This window comes from Schistocerca serialis, chromosome 10 (genome assembly GCF_023864345.2).
Source record: "Schistocerca serialis cubense isolate TAMUIC-IGC-003099 chromosome 10, iqSchSeri2.2, whole genome shotgun sequence".
Taxonomy (NCBI): domain Eukaryota; kingdom Metazoa; phylum Arthropoda; class Insecta; order Orthoptera; family Acrididae; genus Schistocerca; species Schistocerca serialis.
This window is the reverse complement of record NC_064647.1, coordinates 61,562,338-61,585,504: the sequence shown is the minus strand read 5'-3', so window position 1 is coordinate 61,585,504 and position 23,167 is coordinate 61,562,338. Positions and strand designations below refer to the sequence as shown.

Below are 23,167 nucleotides of genomic sequence, written 5' to 3'. Positions count from 1 at the left end.
TATTGCCTCACGTGTTTCAATATTTCTACAGATTCCAAACTGATCTTCCCCTAGGTCGGCTTCTACTAGTTTTTCCATTTGTCTGTAAAGAATTCACGTTAGTATTTTGCAGCCGTGACTTATTAAACTGATAGTTCGGTAATTTTCACATCTGTCAACGCCTGCTTCCTTTAGGATTGGAATTATTATATTCTTTTTGAAGTCTGAGGGTATTTCACCTGTCTCATACATCTTGCTCACCAGATGGTAGAGTTTTGTCAGGACTGGCTCTCCCAAGGCCGTCAGTAGTTCTAATGGGATGTTGTCTTCTCCCGGGGCCTTGTTTCGACTCAGGTCTTTCAGTGCTCTGTCAAACTCTTCACGCAGTATCATATCTCCCATTTCATCTTCATCTAAATCCTCTTCCATTTCCATAATATTGTCCTCAAGTACATTGCCCTTGTATAGACCCTCTATATACTCCTTCCACCTTTCTGCTTTCCCTTCTTTGCTTAGAACTGGGTTTCCATCTGAGCTCTTGATATTCATACAAGTCGTTCTCTTACCTCCAAAGCTCTCTTTAATTTTCCTGTAGGCTGTATCTATCTTACCCCTAGTGAGATAAGCCTCTACATCCTTACATCTGTCCTATAGCCATCCCTGCTTAGCCATTTTGCACTTCCTGGCGATCTCATTTTTGAGGCGTTTGTATTCCGTTTTGCCTGCTTCGTTTACTGCATTTTTATATTTTCTCCTTTCATCAATTAAATACAATATTTCTTGTGTTACCCAAGGATTTCTACTAGCCCTCGTCTTTTTACCTACTTGATCCTCTGCTGCCTTCACTACTTCATCCCTCAAAGCTACCCATTCTTCTTCTACTGTATTTCTTTCCTCCATTCCTGCCAATTGTTCCCTTACGCTCTCCCTGAAACTCTGTACAACCTCTGGTTTAGTCAGTTTATCCAGATCCCATCTCCTTAAATTCCCACTTTTTTGCAGTTTCTTCAGTTTTAATCTACAGTTCATAACCAATAGATTGTGGTCACAGTCCACATCTGCCCCTGGAAATGTCTTACAATTTAGAACCTGGTTCCTAAATCTCTGTCTTACCATTATATAATCTATCTGAAATCTGTCAGTATCTCCAGGCTTCTTCCATGTATACAACCTTCTTTTATGATTCTTGAACCAAGTGTTAGCTATGATTAAGTTGTGCTCTGTGCAAAATTCTACCAGGTGGCTTCCTCTTTCATTTCTTACCCCCAATCCATATTCACCTACTACGTTTCCTTCTCTCCCTTTTCCTACTACCGAATTCCAGTCACCCATGACTATTAAATTTTCGTCTCCCTTCACAATCTGAATAATTTCTTTTATTTCGTCATACATTTCTTCAATTTCTTCGTCATCTGCAGAGCTAGTTGGCATATAAACTTGTACTACTGTAGTAGGCGTGGGCTTCGTGTCTATCTTGGCCACAATAATGCATTCACTATGCTGTTTGTAGTAGCTTACCTGCGTTCCTATTTTTTTATTCATTATTAAACCTACTCCTGCATTACCCCTATTTGACTTTGTATTTATAACCCTGTATTCACCTGACCAAAAGTCTTGTTCCTCCTGCCACCGAACTTCACTAATTCCCACTATATCTAACTTTAACCTATCCATTTCCCTTTTTAAGTTTTCTAACCTACCTGCCCGATTAAGGGATCTGACATTTCATGCTCTGATCCGTAGAATGCCAGTTTTCTTTCTCCTGATAACGACGTCCTCTTGAGTAGTCCCCGCCCTGAGATCCGAGTGGGGGTCTATTTTACCTCCGGAATATTTTACCCAAGAAGACGCCATCATCATTAACCATACAGTAAAGCTGCATGCCCTCGGGAAAATTACGGCTGTAGTTCCCCCTTGCTTTCAACCGTTTGCAGTACCAGCACAGCAAGGCTGTTTTGGTTAGTGTTACGAGGCCAGATTAGTCAATCATCCAGACTGTTGCCCCTGCAACTGCTGAAAAGGCTGCTGCCCCTCTTCAGGAACCACATGTTTGTCTGGTCTCTCAACAGATACCCCTCCGTTGTGGTTGCACCTACGGTACGGCTATCTGTATCGCTGAGGCACGCAAGCCTCCCCACCAACGGCAAGGTCCATAGTTCATTGGGGGGGGGGGGGAGAGGTCAGGATAATAAGGAGTCTAAAAAACCATATTAGTGTTATGTTTGGCCAAAAATCTGTGAATTCTTCGAGAATGTTCAGTGGGTGCCTTATTGTGGTAAATCGTCAACTGCTCGCTGCCGACAAGTCCGGCCATTTGCATCTCACTGCTTTTTGAAGGTGATGCAGAACCTGTAGATTGTACTCCTTATTGACATTACAGGGTATGATAGATCACACCATAGGAGTTAAGGAAAGGAGGACAATACGCCTGTCACTTTGCTGCAGACATGTCTCACATTTCTGGGCCTCTGGGGTGAAGAGTGCTTCCATTGCAATGACTGGATGGAGTCATACACATAAACCTAGGACTCACCACTAGTGAGCACTGTGTTAAGGAAGTTGGGGTTACTGTTCACAGTATCCAGCAGGCTGCCTGCAATCTCAAAAGGAAGTTGCTTCTGCTCAGTTTTTAGCAGCTTTGGCACAAATTTTGCTAAGTCCAAGTGTTCTGTTAAAATGGAATGAATGGAGTCAAAACTACTTTTAACCTCATGAGCAAGTTCTCTTTTCATGATTTGGGTATCGTGCATCACCAAGGTCCATACGTGATCAGTATCGACTTCGTGTGCAAATGTCCAGGGTCTACATGAACGTGGTTTTTTTCCCTTCACCAATGAATGGCCATCTTTGAAGCGGTTCTACCGCTACTCCTTTTTATTCCTTTGTTGAATCGTGTGGCTTGTTTCAACTTTAGAATTGCCAAGCTTAAAACAAAATTTGGTGCAATGTTCTTGTTCTGCCTCTTTTGTGCGCACGATGTATGTAGATTTCTGCAATCTCAGCATAGGCCACAGTCATAACTTGACATGTTGTCTGCTGGTATAGGCTAGGATATTATTAGGCTGCCCCAGTCTGTCTGCTTGCCGAGATGACTCGTGCGTAACTACCTGTAGTAAGAGGCGACTGATGATTGATGAATTCCCATGTTTACAACAGTTGGCTGGTGACAGCCTTATAAGGTCATAAGAGCTGAACTTGTCCTTTATAACTTTATTTTGTGTGCTACTTGATAAAAAAATTAATCTGATTATTGTACAACGGGCCATTGTTAATTTCTTTTGTTTTGTTTCTCTATATGCAGATGTCATTGGTGTAGTAAAGGATACCGGCAGTGTTGAGGATGTTATAGTGAAAAAAAGAAATGAGCGAGAGAAGAAACGTGAGGTTACCATTGTTGACCAGAGCAACACCACGGTAAAGAAGCTTCTATAACAAGTTAATAAGTGCTCGTTGTGTCATGCTTAACTGCAATACTAATTATTTTCTGTTAGTCTGTACCATTTGAGTTTTTTATGTGACTGTTTTGTTGCTGGACTTGTCAGATTTTCAGCTCTTTGTTTCATTAGTATTCACTTTTGTTAAACTTTGTGAGGTGTAGTTTTGTCTTAATACAGACTACCTCAAATTTTATGTCACACATGCTGTTAAGAGCTACTTCTGTACTATGAATGTTATTTATGTACTCTCTCCCAAAAAGGTTGAATATCCTTACAGCTAAACTAGTTCTTTAAATCATTTATAAATGCATGATGGAAAAATGTGTTAAAGATAAGACACTCACATTTTGTGCCGAGCAACATTAATCACACTTTTATGATATTATGGAATAAGAAAATTTTCATTTAATTGGGCACTACTCTCCTATTGAACTTGTCCAAAAAAATTTCTTAAATAAATATTGTACAAAATCACTTTTACATTCTCAGAAGAAATTTATCTACTGTTTACAACCTTCTCTAATTCTGTCAAATTTTGTTTGTTCACTATGGTAAATTGCACACACTTTTGCATTAATATGTTTGCCTGCTCTCCAGATCTGCATCACTGTTATTGGTCACTAGACAGAATAATTTGTGGCGCTACTGCTGTCCCCCCTGTTACTGCCAACCTAATAGTATGTATCAACCTTTAATTGCAAGAGAACTGTCGGCACAGTGGCTTGACAGGAACACCTTTCAACAGAATTCAAACAATGGAAACTCCAAGTAGGAATATCAACGGTGTAGGAAAAGACAGATTGCTACTTAGCATCGATCTGCACTTCTGAAGTCTGCTGAAACTTACTGCAAAGAAGACAAGTGAAGTTGCTGTATCCCAGTAACTTGACGTGTCTTCTTTAGGGTAAGTTTCATTAGAGTTCAGAAGTGCAGATCGAGTCATTTTTTCCAATCACTACCAATCTCAGCATTCAGTACTCAGGGTGTACACGACCCGGGACAACCGGGAGATCCGGGAAAAACCCAGGAATTTTTTCATCCGGGAGGAAACCGGAAAAAACCGGGAATTTTGTAGAATTCCAGGAATTTTTCGTTGTCTTAGTTTTCAGTTAAATTTTTGTAATTTTGACTGGTAAGAATCGATACTCTAACAAAGGATGTTACTGTATCACGCTACTGCAGAATAATATTGCAACAGTGAAACGTGAACGAGAAGAAATATGAAAATAAAACATAAATTGCAAAGGCATGTGCCATATACAACAACAAAACACAGTGCTCACACAAGCATTTACCAACTATAAAATGTGTCAAAGGCTTTAGGAGGACAATGCAATGCTTCATACCAACAAATTGCCTCCAATGAGCATGATGTCACAATTGTTTATATTAGAATCGTTTTAGCAGTTACGAGCGGGTTCATGTGCATGCGAAGTTGAGTGGCGTATGAGTTGTATCTTCTCCCCTTTCTGGCTACAGAAATGTGGCTTTGGCTGTGTAAGTAGTCGCAGCAAGCAGCTAGATGCTACCGGGAAAAAATATACTGCCGTGCCCAAGCTGCCAGATTCATGCATGTACAGCAGGCCTGGTTCTATGGGGGGAGGGGTGGGGGGTGGCAAACCGAGGTATCTGACCCAGACGACAATTGTGACCGGGAGGGGGCGGGGGGGGGGGGGGGGGGGGGGAAAGGGGTGCAAATTCATATTCTTGAGGAGAAAAGAAACCTTGTTTCACAAAGCGCCTAGCATCCAGCGCACGTTGGTCTATCGATTATTCATATGGTTTTGAAACGAATCCTTGTTGGTTCTTGAACACACTCTGTAAGTTGATTTCTGAATGTATCATAAGTTGATTATTGAATGCGTGCATAGTGTACGTGATGTCTATCAGGGTAATCCTAGTCGCATCTAGAAATAGACTTTCATGCACGCAAAAGGGGGCCGGGCTATACAAGCTGAACGGAGTAAAGCCGAACGAGTGAACACCAATCACTGTCTGATTATGTTGTTGATTGGGTTTGCAAATGATCAGCGTTGTTATAATTACTAGGGAAATCCATAGATTCAGACTACCAGAGTAGAAATAAAGGAATAACAGGTAAGAAAGATTACACATTATGTTCTCGGCGTATCCAAGAAAATGAAATTTTGTCAGAAAATCTTTGGCCAGATTGCTACATTAGTAAGGGCCAGTTGTACAGTCCCCGCCTAGCAGCCACTTAAGTTCTGTTCTGGAAGTAACACGGAAAATGGTTTGTACGAACATAACAACACCTAACCGGAGAATAATCAGGGATAAGTAAACCAGTGATTCTGGCAGGGTTAGTGAAGTTAACTGGCGAGTAAGTTTTGACAAAGGCAGGAATAGTTCCAGAATCAGTCATGACAAGATTGTTTGTCAGAACCAGGAAGGAGAAGAAACGCTGACATCACAGAAATTAGGGAAGAATATGACGATTCCAAATATATATAAAAATATTGTACTACTACTTTTCGATCTCATGCTCGAGAAACTGGAGTGTATGAATGAAATGTGAAACTATTTTCTAACATAAAGCTTTTTGCTTGTAGTAGGCCTAATAGGCATTTTATGTCGGTCTTCATGAATTATATTCTGCCGTGTTATAAAAATGACCATTTGTGCCAAAACAGTCTCATTTATTTGGTGTGTGTGTTACAATTTCAGCAGTGTTAGAAAGGCCTATTTTGTTTTATCTAGCAGACAGTGACAAAATAGACATAATCAGATCAAGAAACCATACCATTCTTGGGTACTATTTGTATTAACAGCTTACGCAGTGTTAGACAACGATATTTCAATTTTTCATGTAGCAAAACGTTTGACAAACTTTGATGAAACAACAGTAATATCACAAATTGAGCCCACCTTGATGCAAAACACCTTATTATTCATTTATTTCTTTATTATCCCTAACTAGTTTCAGCGACAAATATCACCATCATCAGTGGGGTTTTTTAAATCTAAAACATGCTGAAAATGGTATGGTTGTACAAACACAGTAAAACATTATTACATTTTTACAAATCGTGTTTTGAAATATAGTTTTATATTGATACTTCCATACTACCTTATTTATTGTATGCTACAGCATGCTTTAAGAAATTATTTTCTGTGCTCTTTTATCTGTTGCCGTCTTTTTGCGTAGCGAACATCATGTGAGTGGCTGTTAGTAAACAAATACTGAAAGGTGAACTTCGTATGTCAGCAGTATATACTTGGGGCTGTGGTAGTGTTGTGGAAACCAGTTATTTTGGTGTGTATTTAGCTGTTGCTTAGCTAGTCGTGTACTCACGTTCGTTGGATGGTGTGTGGCTGCTTTTTACACAGAAAAACAAAACTTTTGCACTTTGTTTCTGACCTAGAATATTACGCCATCTTGCTGTTCGCGCGTGTCGCTAGAGGCGTATCACAGGTGGCGAGAAAGGTGTTGAAAAACTGTAGCGCGAATTACGACGACTTCTGTTCATTATTTATGTCTCTGTGTGTGATGGGGGAAGTGGTTCTTTTGCGTGTGTGTGCTTTCTGTTCTGTTTCCTTGGTCAGTTCTCTCAGAGCAGTAAAGAGTGTGTTGTTGCAAAGTGTTGTGTTTTCATTTATTACACTTTTCCCTTCGACTATAGCCATTCGTATGTGGTAATTTTCTTCTATTGTTAGTTGTCGGTATAGACTGTTACTGTTTCTCAGAATGCGTAGATCATTTTCGATATTAGTGGGGTTATGGTTTTTGTTCATTAGATGTTCTGCAAAAGTTGAATGTGTGCTGTCACTTCTTAGAGCTCTCATGTGCTCTGTGTACCTCGTTCAGAAATTTCTGCTTGTTTGTCCTATGTAGTGGGCCTGACAAGAGTTGCAAGTGAGTCGATATATTCCAGCGTTGCTGAATTTGTCTGAGGTTTTTCTGATTGGTCTTAGTCTGCACACAGGAACTAAACATAATCAAACAAATTGCTGTTGAAAACGACTACAAAACAGACATCATAAACAAACTCAACAACAAGGTAAAACGGAAACATGCAGCAGACACAGACAACACAGCAGACCACACCACTTCAGAAAAAAAGAGATAGATGGTACACACTATCATACAATAACAAAATAACAAATAGAATAGGAAACATCTTAAAAAAGCAAGGGATCCCAATAACATTCAGAACAAACAGTACAGTTCAGAAAAGACTAAGACCAGCAAGCTCGCTTAAAAAAGCAAGGGTCTGAATAACCGCTGTCATCGATTGGCGGCATCACGTGACACGAGCTATGACTGGCTTACAAAAGCGCAGATGGGAGTTACCCTCAAAACACATTCTCCGTTCCTCTAATTATTCCAGCCTCAATTTATGGCAACATACTGCCCCCACACCCTCCACCCAACAATTTCCAACCTCTCTGTCCTATCATCTCCCTCCTTTTTTCCCCACCACCTCATGCTGCGTCTGTTGGCATTCTGGCTCCTCCACAGCCTCCCAGACTGTTCCTCCCCCCGCCTCCCCCCTGCCTATACACTACGATCCCTTCCCCTTCCATCCAGATGCTGCTTCCATCCCATGTGATAGATGTATTCTTGCCAGAGTTGGCGGTCACGTGTGCATGAGGTGTGCACGCTCCTGTGTAGGAATGAGTGGGTTTCTGTTTTGCTGATGAAGGGTGTGGCCATAATCTTTGTCTAAGTATGCTTTAATTGTGCCTGTCTGCAACTTGACATGCTTTCTTTATGACAAGTAGGAATCCATGTTTTCTTACATTGTAGTGTAACAACTGAGATGATGGGGGCATCTTGATGGACACATGACCTGTGGATACTAGCCAGTTCCCTCAATAGCAGCACCACTGTCACTGCTGTGCACACTGCCTGTCAACGATGACAGAGCCTCTAGTGGCACTTTGTAGCATTTAAACTGTCAACAGATTGTTTGTACTCAGTACCATGCCCATAACACTTGATGTACAAACACGTGTACACCTACATCCGTATCGTGCAAAGTACTGTGAGGTGTACGGCACACGGTACATCCCATTGTACCGGTCATTAGCGTTTCTTCCTCTTCCGTTGACATATGGAGTGCAGGAAGAACGATTCTATGTTTCTGTGCGTGCAGTAAATATTCTAATCTTATCCTCACAATCTCTATGTGAGCGATACATAGGGTATTGTAGCATATTCCTAGAGTCATCATTTAAAGCTGGTTCTTGAAATTTTGTTAGTAGACTTGCTCGTGTTAGTTTATGCCTGTCCTCAATAGTCTTCCAGTTCATTTTCTTCAGGATCTCTGTGACACTCTGTCACGGGTCAAACAAACCTCCGATTATTTGTGCTGCCCATCTCTGTATGTGTTCAATATCCCCTATTAGTCCAGTTTGATACGAATCCCACACATTTGAGCAATGTTCTGGAAGTTGTCACACGAGTGATTTGTAAGCAATCTTCTTTGTAGACTGATTGCACCTCCCCAATATTCTACCGGTAAGCCAAAATGTTCCACCTGTGTTAACCACAACTGAGCCTACACGATCGTTCCGTCTCGTATTCCCACAAAGTGTTACAGCCAGGTATTCGTATGAGTTGCCAATTCCAACAGTGACTCATTAATATTATAGTCTCAGGATACTACATTTTTCATTTTATGAAGTGCAAAGTTTAACATTTCTGAATATTTAGAGGAAGTTGCCAATCTTTGCACCCAGGGTTGCCACAAGTTCTGGAAATCAAGGAATTTTAAACATGTCAGGGAAATAAGGGAAATTTGAAAAAAACACTGGAAAAATCTGGTTTTGTGTCAGTAAATGAAAGGTTTGTTTACGGGTTGTCATGCATCGTCACTGGCCGGGCACTTCTTCCTCTACTCCCTCGTTCTCCTCTTCCTACCACTATCATCAGTTTGCAGTCCGTGCTTGCCACTAGCCTAGCAAATGCCGACGTTAGGCAGGGAGGCGTGAGGAGCGGTTTGTTTGGATCGGATTCTCAAAGATCGTTGGTGCGGCAATCGGAGATGGTGGTCAAGCGTGCACGAGTTGTGTCTGAGATATTGTACGATTGTGTATGTGCTCTAGTTTTCTGACAAAGGCTACGGCAGTAAATTTAGTTGTGAGAGTGCGGTCGTCTTTTCTACGTGCCTGTCTGTGGCTCAGAGATCATCTTTATGATGAGTTGCTACCTATCTTCATTAGTACTGATTCTCTGAGTATTTGTGCAAGTTATCTGTTGCACAGATTAATCACAGTGGTCTCATTTCATCGACACGGTGTCTGTGACATACGAATAGCTGGCCACACGAGTGGACTTCCACGAAGGGCCAAAACTGGGGGCCATTTCTGCCGGTCTGAAGCCCACCGTTTCTCACCAATGGTCAAGCCCTGCCCATCAGGTCTAGTCTCACTGATCTATCCACAGGCCGGGTCTATCCGTGTTTGGCATAATGCGGCGGATTTTCGTGGTTTATCCACAGACGTGGGACTGTGGTGCTCCGAGGCAGGCCGGAGGCTACGGGCGACGGATTTCAGGAATTGCGGCTGTCTCACCGCAAGTACGTTGTACAGTGTGGCGTTTTATAGACATTTTATTTATTCTATTACATTTTGGCATTCCGAAAGTAGTTTGTGTGTTAGAAAGAAGAAGTAAATTGTTGCAGTGGCTGGCAGTTTGTACGCTATGCACTCGTATATTTCTTGAAAGAAAAATCACACATTACCTGTAACATAATAGATGTAACACAGTGGGTAATAACTGACAATAACGAACGAACATAGTAGGTACAACATTTTATTGCCGGTCATCTATAGTGTCGGTTTACACAACTCTTTCCCACCTTATACACGTCTTTCGAGACGACTACATTTTTCTGCAGTTATTTCTGAAATTTGTGAAGGTATTTTAAATTTGTCCTGCAACTCCAAGGAAATGCATATTTTTGTCACCAAATGTGTTTTGTTTTATTGAAATAAAATAACAACAGTGGTCTTAATAAAACATATACCATTTGGCTCGCTTTCTCCATCGAAAGACAGTTTATTACAAAAGATGTTGATATTAGTACATAAGATTTTTACTCAAAAGTCCTTACTTTTTTTTGTCTACTTATGTCTCTACTTACGCTTGAGATCTAAAAATTTATCAGGGAAAAATGCTAAAACATGTCTGGAAATCAGGGAAATATCAGGGAATGTCACTTGGGGAAACTTGTGGCAACCCTGGCACCACTTTGAAATCTTATGAAGATATGACTGAATATTTATGCAGCTTCTTTCAGACAGTGCTTCATATACTCCATCATGTAGTAGTGAGGTGCATAAATGCTCTCTGGAAGAGGAATGCCTCCTGGTCAAGGACAGACTTTTGGCATAACGTGGATGTGAAACTGAAAGCCGAAGTGCAAAGTGCTCGGTGAAACCCTACACGATGGTTTGTGGGACTGAATCTAGCCTCTCGATAGCTTCCCACGTGTGTTCCATCAGGTTCAGATCAGAGGAATTTGGTAATCAAATCATCGGCTTGACTCAACTGTAAGCACCACAGACACGTGGTTCTGGATTTGAGACACACAATATTACCCTGCTAGAAAATACCATCACCAGGGGTAAGACATCAATCATAAAGGGTTGCAGGTGGTTTGCAATAATGTTACCTAATCAATATGTGTCATAGCGTCTCCGATCACTACCGCAAGTCTCGTGGACGTCCGTGTGAACATCCTACCTTACAGAGTGGGTCAGCCAGATTTTGTTATGTTCTGTGATGAGGTGTAGACCCCTCACCTACTCGTGTTTTTACTATCTTCCTGCCACTTTCTGTCAGTACTCTTGACCAGGGCCGGCCACGGCGTGCCAAACTTGACACGTGCCGGGTGTGTGGGCCGAGGCTTTGCCCGTCTCGGCTTTGCTCTGACCTTCTCGGAAGTACCCGTTACAGTGCAACATTTTATTTAGTATTACAGTGTGGCATTTTTCAGTCTGCACACCTCAGTTACATTTGAAAGAATTGTGTTCCCAGTGCTGTTTACATTTTGCTATTTGTTTATTGTATGAAATATGTTCACAGGTTCAGTGGCTGTTTGCATAGAGGCAGTCTAGCAATCAATACTCACAAGTCTTTAAAAATGAATTGGAATGACAGTAGAGAGGGATGAGAATTCTTTGCATGTTATGCAATCATGTAAGTGGTGGGTACTGCGGATTTGCTATGAAACGACACTACAGTATCAAGCAGACAGAATTTAATGACCTAGTTTACAATGAAAGAGCAAGAAATTACAATGATTAATAAATGGAATTCATTGTCCTGTACATCAAGAAGCATTTTGTGCTAAAGTTTCAGGCACAGGAAGGAAACAGTAAAATTTCTGAGATGGCAGACATTACTCCACTGTCAGTTGCAGCAGTTTTTCGATGGATTTGAATGAAGAGTATGGAGACTTTATATATTACTGCAGAGGTTGTTGGTTAAGTGCAGGGACATACCAGGCTACTTTTTGACTCTTTCTGCTTTGATGGGAATGCATTTAAAAAGAAATTACGTTGTGTTTCTGACAAACACAGTCCAGTTCCCTAAGCTCACTGGTATTAAAGAACAACTAGAAGGATAGTTGCTGAAATGTTTCAACGACAATGACTTTCGTACATTTATTTTCTATACTGTTCCAATTGTAACTGATTGATCTACAAGACAATTCCCATTTTAAAGACAAATCCTTTAACATTAAAATTGTCCAGGATGTGCTTTCCTCAAGTCTCCATAATGAGATTACAAAATTAATACAATATTTCAATCAACATATGTGTGTGAAATACCGTATTTTGTGGATTATAAGACACATGTTTTTCTTTGAAAAATAGCCTCTAAAATTCAGGAGCGTCTTATTCTCAAAATTAATATAAAAATATCTAGTGTTTGATATTTAATTCCCTCCAGTCTTAAAAATGGCCATGTATTTTATGCCGCGGGCAACCCATCTCTATGAGGCATTATTGGATTCAATTTGCTGCAGCAAGTGCACCAGTGTAACGATCATGAGCTGTGGGGATCCACAAGCTTGTTAACACTGTCTCTCTTCAGTCTCGCCATCATAAACCCAGAACACTGTTCAGCCTGTGTTGCGTCACTGCAATCTATGGTACCAGTGAACTTGAATCAAAGGTGATGTGTGTCGTCGATAACAGTACAATATTTTTGTTAGTAGCCAGTTTTGGAATGGAAAAAATAAGAGGTATTCATATGATGCGGGCTACGAATTTAAAGTAATAGCATATGCATTGAAATAGAGCAGCTGAACGGCATTTCGGGTTTCCACCAACAGGAAAAAGCATTCGTGATTGGCAGAACTGAAGAAAATGAGGGAGACTAAATGTGAAAATAGAGGAATGAATGTGAAATGGCCAGAACTGGAAGATGACATAATGAAATTGATTCGAGGACACCGTCAAAATGACATTGAAATTAATACAAAAATTATTCAAATACACTCATAAGCTAACACTACAGTGGAACTTACAGACATTAAGGGTGGAGTTGGTTGATGCTACAGGTTTATGAAGCGTCATGGACTTACCGTGTGAGCCAAAACTAAAATATCTCAGAAAGTGCCACAAGAGTATGAAGAGAGATAAAATATGTTTCCATCACTGTATTTTTCAAAATGGAAAGAAAACTAATTTTGAACTAAGCCAAATAGTGACATTTGTTGTACTGAGTGACAGAACTGTTGTCATGAAAGGTGCTAAAATTTACATGGAAAAATGAACTACACTGTTGTCCTTTCATGTTGTGCTGATGGTACTAATCTTAATCCAGTGATCATTTTCAAGCACAAAACAGTGCCACAACCTTCTGAAATACTGCCAGGTGTTGTTGTTCATGTGCATGACAAGGCTTGGATGGGTGACGCTGGTGTGAAATTATGGATTAATGAAGTGTGGGAGAGGAGGAAAGATGCTCTATCGAAGAAGAGTTCTCTTCTTGTGGTAGATCAGTTTCGTAGTCATTTGAAAAATACTGTGAAAGAGAAAGTGTGACAGGGAAGTACTGAGCTTGCCATTATTCTGGGAGGACTTATTTCGCAGTTGCAACTTCTTGATGTCTCGATAAATAAATTATTTAAAGTGTATATGAGAGACAACTGGAACAAATGAATGATGGATTAAACCTAATGTGAATTCATGCCGAAGGGAGTTTCAAAATGACCTACAATCAAACAAGTGTGACAGTGAATAAAACAAGCCGTAGACATTAATTTTAAAATCTTTCAAGATGTACAGCGTATGTAACGCTCTTGATGGCAGTGAAGACCACCTTATATATGGAGAGGACAATGATGATGATGAAGAGGAAGAAGAAGAAAGTTCAGATGATGATGTTCCGGGATTTTAAAGGTCAGTTTGGTTTTATGAACTAAGAAACAGTCTGGCTTTGCAGTTGAATAACAAAAGTGGTAAAAATGTTAGTAACAATTGCTTAAATATTAAGGTGAATCCTATAGTCCATGGCATCATATAGTCCATAAAATATGGTATGTCACAATTACATGGCAACCTGGGCGCGAAAATCTGCCCAACTGTCAGTATGTGACAGTATGCCGAGAGTATTATGGGCCCATATTGTTGCTAGAATGACTCTCCATTTGTCTCTGTTCTGCTTACATATTTTCCTTACTTCATCACATGCTTGAAATGCCACCGGATGGTGTTTAATATTACAGTCAGCAGTGGTCATAATGTTTTGGCTCATCAGTTTGTGTTGACAATGAATCGGGAATGTTACGTCACCACTTGCAGTATGTGCTTTAAGCCTGATGACCACTGTCTGTTTGAAACCAGTTACTGCATTGCGAAATGCTTTTGTTATTGTTGTGGTAAGAAAATTGTCATTCACAACCTTCATTGACAGTGCAATTTTTCCAAAGCTGTGAACTGGAACAACTGAGCTACCTGCTCTCAAATTTTATTCCATTTATGGTATGGCAGTTGTAAAGCAGTCATGACACTGTATAGTTTGCTGTTTTTACGACTGTGCGACACAAGTTTGTTGTTGTAATGAGTGAACCAGCCCCAAAATGTGCATAAATGTATGCTGTACACATTTATTATTATGCCTAGATTGTTATTGAGCCCGTATAGGCAGCTGTACAGATTGCATTAACATGTGTCTGCTATATGCGAGGAATGCTGTGCAGGTTGTTGTGAAGCACTTGCTTCCTGGTGGGCAAAAGACAAAGAATCTCTGTTTCTATCTTCCACAATATTATAGCTTGAATAAAATAGCTTTATGCATGTGTTTGTGTGTTTGTGGGTGGGGGTGGGGTCCTTGATATTTCCAGCAGGCTCTCCATGCGTATACAGAACAGCACAGAACACGGGGTGCTCAAGAAAGAACTAAGATTGACTGTAAACTGGCCCCTTCAACCAAACACTCTGAAACATCAATCATAAAGTTAAAATTTATTTGTGACCTCCAATGATTTTTGTATAATCTTAGGATCTGTGTATTGTAATACACTCCTGGAAATTGAAATAAGAACACCGTCAATTCATTGTCCCAGGAAGGGGAAACTTTATTGACACATTCCTGGGGTCAGATACATCACATGATCACACTGACAGAACCACAGGCACATAGACACAGGCAACAGAGCATGCACAATGTCGGCACTAGTACAGTGTATATCCACCTTTCGCAGCAATGCAGGCTGCTATTCTCCCATGGAAACGATCATAGAGATGCTGGATGTAGTCCTGTGGAACGGCTTGCCATGCCATTTCCACCTGGTGCCTCAGTTGGACCAGCGTTCGTGCTGGACGTGCAGACCGCGTGAGACGACGCTTCATCCAGTCCCAAACATGCTCAATGGGGGATCTTGCTGGCCAGGGTAGTTGACTTACACCTTCTAGAGCATGTTGGGTGGCACGGGATACATGCAGACGTGCATTGTCCTGTTGGAACAGCAAGTTCCCTTGCCGGTCTAGGAATGGTAGAACGATGGGTTCGATGACGGTTTGGATGTACCGTGCACTATTCAGTGTCCCCTCGACGATCACCAGTGGTGTACGGCCAGTGTAGGAGATCGCTCCCCACACCATGATGCCGGGTGTTGGCCCTGTGTGCCTCGGTCGTATGCAGTCCTGATTGTGGCGCTCACCTGCACGGCGCCAAACACACATACGACCATCATTGGCACCAAGGCAGAAGCGAGTCTCATCGCTGAAGACGACACGTCTCCATTCGTCCCTCCATTCACGCCTGTCGCGACACCACTGGAGGCGGGCTGCACGATGTTGGGGCGTGAGCGGAAGACGGCCTAACGGTGTGCGGGACCGTAGCCCAGCTTCATGGAGACGGTTGCGAATGGTCCTCGCCGATACCCCAGGAGCAACAGTGTCCCTAATTTGCTGGGAAGTGGCGGTGCGGTCCCCTACGGCACTGCGTAGGATCCTACGGTCTTGGCGTGCATCCGTGCGTCGCTGCGGTCCGGTCCCAGGTTGACGGGCACGTGCACCTTCCGCCGACCACTGGTGACAACATCGATGTACTGTGGAGACCTCACGCCCCACATGTTGAGCAATTCGGCGGTACGTCCACCCAGCCTCCCGCATGCCCACTATACGCCCTCGCTCAAAGTCCGTCAACTGCACATACGGTTCACGTCCACGCTGTCGCGGCATGTTACCAGTGTTAAAGACTGCGATGGAGCTCCGTATGCCACGGCAAACTGGCTGACACTGACGGCGGCGGTGCACAAATGCTGCGCAGCTAGCGCCATTCGACGGCCAACACCGCGGTTCCTGGTGTGTCCGCTGTGCCGTGCGTGTGATCATTGCTTGTACAGCCCTCTCGCAGTGTCCGGAGCAAGTATGGTGGGTCTGACACACCGGTGTCAATGTGTTCTTTTTTCCATTTCCAGGAGTGTATTTCTGTTCTTAAACATATCATAAAAAAATTAATTAATACTAAAATTTTTAGCTCTTATTTTATATATGCTTAAAGTTATGATCAAAGCATGTTGTCATTATTGTTACTGTTATACAAATGGGTAATGCCACATTCATTATTTATACTTTGCATAATCAGCCATCGAAATTGTTGTCCATGTCTGATCGCTGCAGAATTCCTGTTTGAATGGGCCAGACAAGTGATACTCAGAAGGGGCAAAATCGAGACTATATGGAGGATGATCCAGTTCTTCAAATTTGAGGTTCTGGAGCATTTCAGCAGTCTGGGCAGCAGTATGCAAACGCGCATTGTCGTGCAACAACACAACACCTTTTGACAGCAATCCTCGGCGTTTACTTCGAATTGCAGGCTTTAGCCTGGCAGTAAGCATCTCATTGTAATGTACACTGTTTATTGTTGTGCCCCTTTCCCCATAATGCTACAAAACTGGACCTCGTGCATCCCAAAAAACCGTAAGCATTAGTTTTCCAGCAGACGGTTTGGTCTTGAACTTTTTCTTGCATGGCAAAATTGGATGTTTCCATTCCATACTCTGCCATTTACTCTCCAGCTCGTAATGATGGATCCATGTTTCATCACCAGTAATTATCCTGTCTAAGAAGTTTGTCCCTTTCATTACCATAGCGGTCCAAATGGTTTTAGCAGATGTCCAAGCGCATTTGCTTATGCAACTGTGTGAGTTGTTTTGGGACCCATCTTGCACAAACTTTATGAAACCCAAATCTGTTGTAGGTGATTTCATAGCAGAACTCTGACTAATTTGCTGACGATGTGCCACTTCGTCAATAGTTAATCGTCTGTCTAAGAGAATCATTTCATGTGAATGCGTAACACTCATGTGACCACACTCCGTTGTGGTAAAACACTGTTCCTGTGCTGTACTGAAAGTCTTCGATGAATTTCGGCCCCTGATTGCCTTCCGACCACAAAAAACGGATCACTGAATGTTGCTCTTTTTTGGTGAAAATAGAGAGCGGAGCAGCCACGATTAACAGCACGGCAGCGATAACGAAACTAACCTAGCAGCTTTAAAATTGCAAAGATATAACAACAAATAAACAAAGCATGTGTAATCAACATAAAATGACAGTACTACCAAAATACTCAAAAATGTAACTAAATTGCGGATAATAATTGACTTACCCTCGTAGTTTGCAATTCAGGGATGATGATGTATTTGAAAATGAGAAGTCAGACTCCATGCAAAACCTCATATATTCATTTTATTCAAAACATTAATAAGAATTACTGTGGTCATTGGCTTTAAAAATTATTAGAAAGAACTACCTTCATGCGGTCTCTCCTGCCATCACATATAAAAGATAGCGCTAAAAAATAATGTCTCCAAATTTTTTATTCTGTTCTCAGTAGTGCTTGAGGTATGTTGTGCATGTTATTTGGTAGATTTTTTCCTTTTGCAGTGGTGCAGGCTGGAACCCTGTGCCACTCGAGGACTCTAAATTTTAGCATGTACCATTGTGGTGCATGAGGAATGGCATGCTGTAGTCTATTTTCTAATTGGCCACAAATGGAGCACACTCTGTTCAGAATTACAATGCCAGACCACACACAATTTCTCAACACCTTGTGTTTACTGTCATCGGTCATCCACTGTACAGTCCCTGACATGGCCCCATGTGATTTTCATCATTTTGCAAAATTTAAAGAACACCTATGAAGACTTCACTTTGACAGGGATGAAGTGTTCAAAGCAGAGGTGAGATCGTGGCTCCTTGAACAAAGTCAAATAAATATTCTACACTGATGGTATCAACAAACTAGTCTCTTATTGGGAGAAATGTGTTTGTCTTTAGGATAAATGGGAAACATTACACGTGGGAAAAATATATCTGAAAACAAAGACGACGTGACTTACCAAACAAAAGCGCTGGCACGTCGATAGACACACAAACAAACACAAACATACACACAACATTCTAGCTTTCGCAACCAACGGTTGCTTCATCAGGAAAGAGGGAAGGAGAGGGAAAGATGAAAGGATGTGGGTTTTAAGGGAGAGGGTAAGGAGTCATTCCAATCCCGGGAGCGGAAAGACTTACCTTAGGGGGAAAATCACTTTGCCACGAAGAAAAATGATCCTAACCCTACTCCTAATGATCCAACTCCCCAAGACACTATCCAAATTGAACCCTGCCTGGAACAGTTCCATCCTCCGTCACAGCGGGACCCACCTCCTCTTCCTCAAAATCACCCTCTCCAAACCTTCCAGGAATTTCTGACTTCCAGCCTTGCCTCTCAATCCTTCTTAAAAAGCCTTAATCCTACTCCCAACATCACTACTGCTGAAGCCCAGGCTATCCGTGATCTGAAGGCTGACCGATCCATCGTCATCCTTCCTGCGGACAAGGGTTCCACGACCGTGGTACTTGATCGTCGGGAGTATGTGGCTGAGGGACTGCGTCAGCTTTCAGACAACACCACATACAAAGTTTGCCAAGGTAACCCCATTCCCGATGTCCAGGCGGAGCTTCAAGGAATCCTCAGAACCTTAGGCCCGCTACAAAACCTTTCACCTGACTCCATCAACCTCCTGACCCCACCGACACCCCGCACCCCTACCTTCTACCTTCTTCCTAAAATTCACAAACCCAATCATCCCGGCCGCCCCATTGTAGCTGGTTACCAAGCCCCCACAGAACGTATCTCTGCCTACGTAGATCGACACCTCAACCCATTACATGCAGTCTCCCATCCTTCATCAAAGACACCAACCACTTTCTCGAACGCCTGGAATCCTTACCCAATCTGTTACCCCCGGAAACCATCCTTGTAACCATTGATGCCACTTCCTTATAAGCAAATATCCCTCACGTCCAGGGCCTCGCTGCGATGGAGCACTTCCTTTCACGCCGATCACCTGCCACCCTACCTAAAACCTCTTTCCTCATTACCTTAGCCAGCTTCATCCTGACCCACAACTTCTTCACTTTTGAAGGCCAGACATACCAACAATTAAAGGGAACAGCCATGGGTACCAGGATGGCCCCCTCGTACGCCAACCTATTCGTGGGTCGCTTAGAGGAAGCCTTCTTGGTTACCCAGGCCTGCCAACCCAAAGTTTGGTACAGATTTATTGATGACATCTTCATGATGTGGACTCACAGTGAAGAAGAACTCCAGAATTTCCTCTCCAACCTCAACTCCTTTGGTTCCATCAGATTCACCTGGTCCTACTCCAAATCCCATGCCACTTTCCTTGATGTTGACCTCCACCTGTCCAATGGCAAGCTTCACACGTCCGTCCACATCAAACCCACCAACAAGCAACAGTACCTCCATTATGACATCTGCCACCCATTCCACATCAAACGGTCCCTTCCCTACAGCCTAGGTCTTCGTGGCAAACGAATCTGCTCCAGTCCGGAATCCCTGAACCATTACACCAACAACCTGACAACAGCTTTCGCATCCCGCAACTACCCTCCCGACCTGGTACAGAAGCAAATAACCCGAGCCACTTCCTCATCCTCTCAAACCCAGAACCTCCCACAGAATAACCACAAAAGTGCCCCACTTGTGACAGGATACTTTCCGGGACTGGATCAGACTCTGAATGTGGCTCTCCAGCAGGGATACGACTTCCTCAAATCCTGCCCTGAAATGAGATCCATCCTTCATGAAATCCTCCCCACTCCACCAAGAGTGTCTTTCCGCCGTCCACCTAACCTTCATAACCTCTTAGTTCATCCCTATGAAATCCCCAAACCACATTCCCTACCTTCTGGCTCCTACCCTTGTAACCGCCCCCGGTGTAAAACCTGTCCCATGCACCCTCCCACCACCACCTACTCCAGTCCTGTAACCCGGAAGGTGTACACGATCAAAGGCAGAGCCACGTGTGAAAGCACCCACGTGATTTACCAACTGACCTGCCTACACTGTAATGCATTCTATGTGGGAATGACCAGCAACAAACTGTCCATTCGCATGAATGGACACAGGCAGACAGTGTTTGTTGGTAATGAGGATCACCCTGTGGCTAAACATGCCTTGGTGCACGGCCAGCACATCTTGGCACAGTGTTACAGCGTCCGGGTTATCTGGATACTTACCACTAACACCAACCTGTCAGAACTCCGGAGATGGGAACTGGCTCTTCAATATATCCTCTCTTCCCGTTATCCACCAGGCCTCAATCTCCGCTAATTTCAAGTTGCCGCCACTCATACCTCACCTGTCATTCAACAACATCTTTGCCTCTGCACTTCCGCCTCGACTGACATCTCTGCCCAAACTCTTTGCCTCTGTATATGTCTGCGTGTGTGTGTGTGTGTGTGTGTGTGTGTGTGCGCGCGAGTGTGTACCTGTCCTTTTTTCCCCCTAAGGCAAGTCTTTCCGCTCCCGGGATTGGAATGACTCCTTACCCTCTCCCTTAAAACCCACATCCTTTCGTCTTTCCCTCTCCTTCCCTCTTTCCTGATGAAGCAACTGTTTGTTGCGAAAGCTTGAATTTTGTGTGTATGTTTGTGTTTGTTTGTGTGTGTATCGACCTGCCAGCGCTTTTGTTTGGTAATTCTCATCATCTATATATTCCACGTGGGAAAAATATATCTAAAAACAAAGATGATGTGACTTACCAAACGAAAGCGCTGGCTGGTCGATAGACACACAAACATACACACAAAATTCTAGCTTTTGCATCCAACGGTTGCTTCGTCAGGAAAGAGGGAAGGAGAGGGAAAGACGAAAGGATGTGGGTTTTAAGGGAGAGGGTAAGGAGTCATTCCAATCCCGGGAGCGGAAAGACTTACCTTAGGGGGAAAAAAGGATGGGTATACACTCGCGCGCGCACACACACACACACACACACACACACACACACACACACACACACATCCATCCACACATATACAGACACAAGCTGACATATACAGAGGCAAAGAGTTTGGGCAGAGATGTCAGTCCAAGGATGGCAGTCCGCTGAGATGTCAGTCTGCTGATGGCTGAACCCTGCTACTAGACTGGCTGAAATGCCAATCACAGAGCAGTTTTAATCAGAGTATAACAGGTTGCATTTTCCCCACAGGTGAAGCTGACTTTGTGGGGCACACAGGCTGAAGAGTTCTCGGCGACTCCCGGTTGTGTGCTGGCAGTAAAGGGTGCCAAACAGTCAGACTTTGGCGGTCGGCGCTCAGCATCGGTTCAGATGTGGAACACTGTCAGAGTGAACCCTGACATACCAGAGGCACACCAGCTGCGTGACTGGTATCAGAGACAGGAACATGTCAACATTTCGACTGAGCAGCTGGAAGTGGCAGGCAGTGAGTAACTGTTTGTTTCTTTTCACAGAAAGTTTGCAGTTCTCCAGTCATATGTTGGGATGCTGTTTTTAATACACTTTTGAGAGAGGGGGGGAGGAGAAGAAAATCTGTTGATTATGTTGTTAGCCTTAACGATGAATGCATGCATCTACTGGAACTATTTGTTGAACTCATCGGTTGGCCACCTACTGGCAATCTCCGATGCTTGTCCACTGCAGCCGAGTTACGTTCAACATACTGTCAGCTGCAATCAAGTGAACTGCTTCTTGATACTGTGGACACCGGTTGAATGTCTGAGAGAAATGCGTATCTTGATCCTGCAAAAGCAAAGGAGGGAGTGGGTCAGTCTGTAACTAGGCACCTTCATATACTATGGGAATTTCTTCACCTACATTGAGAACTGGAGGGTAGAGGTGTGAGGGAATATTTCAACTATTACTGGTTGATAATGGGAAAGTTTAAAGATGACGCCATGAAAAAGGAATGGGAATTTTTTATTTTTGTGGGCTTTATACATCCAATTTCCAATTTTTTGTTATTTGTTGGTACACATGTTCCTGACGTAACCTTGCATTTTCAGCTGTTTTAATATTTAATTTATTGTTGACAGTCAAAAAGGTTATCGTTGTTTTCGAGTGCTCAGCAATTTTTTTCTTTTGAAAAAGAAGAATCAAAGAATCCACATTACATTTTGCTTGAAAAATGGGACAAAGTGAAGCACCACATTCGAAATGATGACTGGGACTTCTGGCGAATCTACTGTGAATAAGACATCAGTTTACAAGTGGTATAAATGTTTCGAAGAAGGTCAGAACACATTGTAGATGACAAGAGGGTCAATTTTACTAATGACAGTGTGGAAGAAGTCTAGAAAATGGTTCTGAAAAATAGCTGAATCATTATTGGAGAGGTTTTTTGATGATGTTGCCATATTGGTTGGCTCATGCCAAGCCATTTTTTGGATGGTTTGGCCATGAAGCGTGTACCAGCAAAGTTTATTCCCAAATTGTTGAATTTTGACCAAAAATGACGGCATGTACAGGCGTGTACACATTGCTCAGAATTGCTGAATGAAGTTGCTTTGATTACAGTGGGATGGTGCATCAGGAGTTCTTGCCTTACGGTCAGACAGTCAGTAAGGAATACTGTCTGTAAGTTATGCACTGTTTGCCAGAAGCAATTGAAAGAAAACCACCTGAATTGTGGGGAAAACCAGTCCTGGAAATTACTTCACAATAATGCTCCTGCTTACATCTCAATGTATGTTTTTGCTAAAAACAAAGCCGTTATGTTACCTTAGCCACTGTATTCATCAAACGTGTCCTGCGACTTCTTTCTATTCCTGATGCAGTAGAGAGTGTTGGAAGGACATTGTTTTGCTTACATTGATGAGATAAAAACAAAATTGCTGTAGGAGCTGAAAACTGTAACAAAAAGTGAGTTCTAGAAGTGCTTCCAAGATTAGGCTAAGTGCTTGTACAAGTGTATTATATCTGAGGGGATTACTTGGAAGG

The 23,167-nt window shown here is 42.6% G+C and overlaps 1 protein-coding gene across 5 annotated transcripts in view; it reads left to right on the top strand.

Moving 5' to 3' along the window:
• LOC126424752 (replication protein A 70 kDa DNA-binding subunit-like) overlaps window positions 1–23,167 on the top strand; it is a 415,354-nt gene that overhangs the window by 82,900 nt on the left and 309,287 nt on the right. For all 5 annotated transcript variants that reach the window (XM_050087475.1, XM_050087476.1, XM_050087477.1 and 2 more), the window contains exons 8-9: window positions 3,281–3,393; window positions 21,419–21,653. In XM_050087475.1, the coding sequence (XP_049943432.1) occupies window positions 3,281–3,393; window positions 21,419–21,653 (348 nt within the window). The remainder of the gene's footprint in view (window positions 1–3,280; window positions 3,394–21,418; window positions 21,654–23,167) is intronic.